We start from the raw sequence: 4,429 nt of genomic DNA on the forward strand, positions 1-4,429 counted from the left end.
ATACTTAGAGCTGTAGCTAGGGCTTGGCGAGACTGGCCCAAGCCAGGGGCGCAACGAAAAAGCGGCGCGAAATCCAGAATAAAATATACCATATATATATATGGTATTATTGGTATTCTTAATAATTTACATTTTACTAGAATATGCATAAAATAGTTTTACTACTATAAATACACTATAGTGACTATATATTATTTTATAGTGTAGGTATTGTGTATTATTATTTACAAGTGTTTAAGAATAATATGTCGTTATAATATTACGTAATATTACGCCGGGTACCCGAGTGATATTAAGAACAATTAGTAGCCGCCAGCCGGTATTATAGTGTTTTTATTGATGTTGATAATTATTTAAACTGCTGCTATACCACCATCTCGGCACGCACGTCGAGGGTAATATACGAATGGAACGATTGCGAACGGACCTTTTCCGGTAACACGATTGCGAACGTTTTTACCTGCCTTTAATCATGCGGTGTTGTCAGATTTGGTGCCAATAACAAATTTTTAAATAATAATTTTAAAAATAATCATATAGTAATATAAGGATTTTCTGCTATTACGCCGGGTGATAAGATAGATAGGTACGATGTAGAATATCTATAATATTATAGATATTCTATAATATTAATATCTTTATTAATTTGATGGAAAACCAGCTCAATTCGTATAGTCTGATAGTCGTGCAGTATTATTTGTAATTCAATCGTATCGTGATCGTTTCGTTTCGTTCTCTTCAATATGGAAATTCAAATAATTATGTCCGAAAAAGGCAAGGAGTTGGTTCTCTTAAATAATTTTAAATACTGTTTTGTTAGAAAACGTAAAGATGGGTATATTAAATGGATCTGTACAAACAAAAATTGCACTGCAAATATTCTAACAACTGCAGATAAGAAGTCTCTACATCAGTCAACTGGTGAGCATAAACATTTAGTTAATAGTCAACAAAAAATTGAACGACAAATCTTGAGAGAGAATTGTAAGAGAAAAGCCGACGATAATATTTCTACCAGGCCATTAAAAATTATACGAAATGAATTAATTAAAAATAAGCCGACTGACATAATATATAGTGATATACAATCTGTGCGTAAAGCGATGTACGATAAGCGACGTAAAATGTATCCTGTTTTTCCCATATCATTAAACGAAGCAATTTCTCAACTAAAACTGGTGGAAAATAATTGTTGTTTATTTAACGGAGATCAATTTGTTTTTGTTCCGGAAAATGACGAATTTGTTTGTATAACTACAAAAGAAAATTTAAAATTTATGACAACACAAAATGAGTTTTTTGGAGATGGTACATTTGATTTCGCACCAAAATTTTTTTTACAACTTTATACCATACATTCTTACACAAATGGTTTTTATGTGCCTATTGTATATTTTTTTCTTGCAAATAAAACAAAAGAAACTTATTTGAATATGTGGAAATATCTTTTGGAACTATGTCAACGATTTTTTACTTCAACTTTCGATGTTCAAAAACTGCATTTGGATTTTGAATCTGGAGCTCATGAAGCTGCAAAAGAAATATTTCCGAACGTGATGATTGTAACATGCCGTTTTCATTTAGGCCAAGCTTGGTGGAGAAAGGTAATATTTAAAATCTAATCTTATTTATAAATTAATACTCTTTACGACTTTGAAACATTTTTTTTAATAAAATAAAATATCTACAGATTAATGGAGATTCAAATTTGAGAAACGCATACAAAGATAACAACAATGAATTAGGTCAATGGCTAAAATTATTTTTTGGCTTACCGTTTTTACCCAGTGACGAAATTGAAGATGCATTTTTAGCATTAATAGCCGAATGCCCCAGCCTAGAAGAAGGTCATGTTTTTACAGACTATTTAGTATCAACATATATTGCACCTGATTCATTATTTCCCCCATATCTTTGGGCACAAGAACCCTCAGTAAATCCAAGGTATGATTTTAAAAAATTTTAAATTAAATTCTTGTTCCTTCCTACTTTAATTTTACCAGTTAATACAAAATCTCTAAGTTTTTATAATTATTTTTTAGAACTACTAATGGGCCAGAGAGCTTTCACAGGACGTACAATGGTCAGTTTTATTGCCCCCATCCTCCAACACACGTAGTTATATCAGTTTTAAAAGAAACACAAGCTCAAACTTTGACAATAATTAATTCTATTAAAAACAATGTACATAAGCCTATGGCCAAAAAAGATAAACTTTTAAGTGAATCAACTTTACAAAATTATAATGATTATAAAGTACACAAAGATCTAATTTTATATTTAAGAAAAACTGGAAATTCCTACCAGGGAAAAAATTTAAAAAAAAGTAAAAATGTAGAAAATTTTTTTTAAAAACTATTATTTTGAGTGTATTATTATGTATAATATTATTTTTTCATTCAGAACTCAGATCTATGTATGTATGTATTATTTTATTTATTTTTAAGTTTCTAACGTAAAATGAACAGGTACATTTTGTAACAGTATTATTAATATTTATACAACGAAAACAGTTTTAATTAATCAACATTTTAAACATTACTTATTATTTTGTATAATTTTATTTTAGTTTGTAACGAAGAGTTGTTGTCTTAATTGTATTATTAATACCAATAGTTTATATTTAAAAAAAAAAAAATGTTTTAATTGAACTCCCGAACAAAACATATTCAGAAATATAAACTTGGCAACGTAGTCTATAAAAACGTTCGCAATCGTTCGTTTTTCGGCTAAAAAAACAAATTCTCTGATAAGCGCCATTCGTTCGCAATCGTGTTATAAAAAAGGTAAAACGTTCGCAATCGTGTTGTACCCATCAACATAGCAGTTTTGAAAATCGATTAGTATTATTAAATATTAGCTGCATGTTAAAGTTAAAATTAGGAAATAGGATTCTAAATTTATTATATTCTAAAGACTCCCGTCAATCGTCATATTTATAGGAATACCCCTATTTCAATATTTAGTCATTTTATATTAGTCCGTGGAAGGAAGAACTTGAGTGCCTTCTACAACAGTTCTACGGTGAGTTCATAATTATTGTTAATTATAATTAGACAAAATTAAATTGATTTACTTATTTGTAGTTTATAATATATTAATATAGGTATTAAGTTGTAACCTAGGTTTATAATTATTTATAAGAATGTAATTGCTAAATATCTAGTATACAAAAAGTCGCTATTAACATTCGTTGGTTTTTATCGATCAAATTTGAATTTAAATAATGTATAAACAATAAGATATAGTTTATTCACCGTTCATGTATTTAAAAAAAAATACCCACTGTAATTTTATTATCATTTATTTTTGTATATCTAATAATACTTTCGCCGAGCCGACAGAGATATGCCTGCTGGATACACACACGCACACCGTGTATTCACATCAATCAAAAAATATTTCAGGTAATGTTTGTAGTGAGTTATAGATTGAAAATTCCTATCGGAAAAATGAAAAATCATCAATAATGGGTAATCATAAAACCAGTGTTAAAACTTAAAAGTAGACTAGTTTTATTATTTTAAAGATTTTATAATTGTATACCGATTGAATAGGTATTTAATGCGGGCTAATACTGGTAACCATGTTTGATAACAGTGGCGTATTGACCGTGATTTTGAAGGACAGTTGCTCGTTGATTTTAAAGAGGTGAGTACTGCAGGATTTAGCGAGTTAACTTCATCTGAAAATGATGGGATTAAACAATGATAATAAAATCAAAAATAAGTAGTCAATGGGCGATAGGTTATTCAAAAAATGAATTGTCTGATAAAATATTTCACTTCACCACGCCGCTGTACCAGATCGAGTTAAAATGTTACTCGTGGGTGCCTCGATATAGTATCTACCTAATAGGCAGTATAGGTATGCATATATATCTACCATTTTAGATTCTGAGTGGAACGATGAATGTATTGATTTTACAATGATGTGTGTATTTTTATTTTTTTATTTTTTTATTTTTTTTGTGTCTGTGTACACGATAAGTAGTCGAAATAATGCTACGATTTTCAACTTCAGTATCTTGTTCGATCAGAAAGTGAATATCGTTGGTGCATTGGGGAGGTCAAAATTTAAATTTCCCAATGGTTTTCAAAAGCGCCGGGAAAAACAAAAGAAAAATTAAGGAAAAACGGGAATTTTTACGCAAAATCGATTTTTCACAAAATTGAATTTGGTTTTTGGTGTAACTTTAAAAAAAATTACCGTAGATACATGAAATTTTGACTGAATGTTTATCTTAGCATCTTCTATACACCATAACATTTTCAAAATATTTTGATGTATTTTGAGCTCTTTACGGACATTTTTATTTTCCATTTTTTTTTAGTTTTTTTTCTAAAAATATCAATAAAATTTTATTTGTTGGATAAAAAAGCTTGAAAATTTAATAGAAGGCTCCTAGTATATTGTTTCAAAGGCAGAT

General features: G+C 28.9%; 2 protein-coding genes across 3 annotated transcripts in view; both read left to right on the forward strand.

Annotated features, from left to right (window-relative positions):
- The first annotated feature begins 556 nt into the window (after positions 1-556).
- LOC107882621 lies at positions 557-3,711 on the forward strand. Its single transcript, XM_016801231.2, has 5 exons — positions 557-1,604; positions 1,691-1,944; positions 2,043-2,326; positions 2,981-3,024; positions 3,601-3,711. The coding sequence occupies exons 1-5, from the start codon at positions 744-746 to the stop codon at positions 3,709-3,711; spliced, it is 1,554 nt and encodes a 517-aa protein (XP_016656720.2). The 5' UTR covers positions 557-743.
- LOC100164424 (cuticle protein 7-like) overlaps positions 2,810-4,429 on the forward strand; it is a 10,676-nt gene continuing 9,056 nt past the window's right edge. For both annotated transcript variants that reach the window (XM_008180865.3, XM_016801530.2), the window contains exon 1: positions 2,810-3,024. The gene's annotated coding sequence lies outside the window, so the exon portion shown is untranslated. The remainder of the gene's footprint in view (positions 3,025-4,429) is intronic.

This window comes from Acyrthosiphon pisum, chromosome A2 (genome assembly GCF_005508785.2).
Source record: "Acyrthosiphon pisum isolate AL4f chromosome A2, pea_aphid_22Mar2018_4r6ur, whole genome shotgun sequence".
NCBI classification, from domain to species: Eukaryota; Metazoa; Arthropoda; class Insecta; order Hemiptera; family Aphididae; genus Acyrthosiphon; species Acyrthosiphon pisum.

What these genes read in the sequence shown, in the direction of transcription:
- LOC107882621 (XM_016801231.2), top strand. Translation starts at nt 744, where the DNA reads ATGGAAATTCAAATAATTATGTCCGAAAAAGGCAAGGAGTTGGTTCTC. An exon ending in GCCAAGCTTGGTGGAGAAAG is followed by an intron (nt 1,605 to 1,690) that starts GTAATATTTAAA and finishes AAATATCTACAG; the next exon opens with ATTAATGGAGATTCAAATTT. An exon ending in CCTTCTACAACAGTTCTACG is followed by an intron (nt 3,025 to 3,600) that starts GTGAGTTCATAA and finishes GTTTGATAACAG; the next exon opens with TGGCGTATTGACCGTGATTT.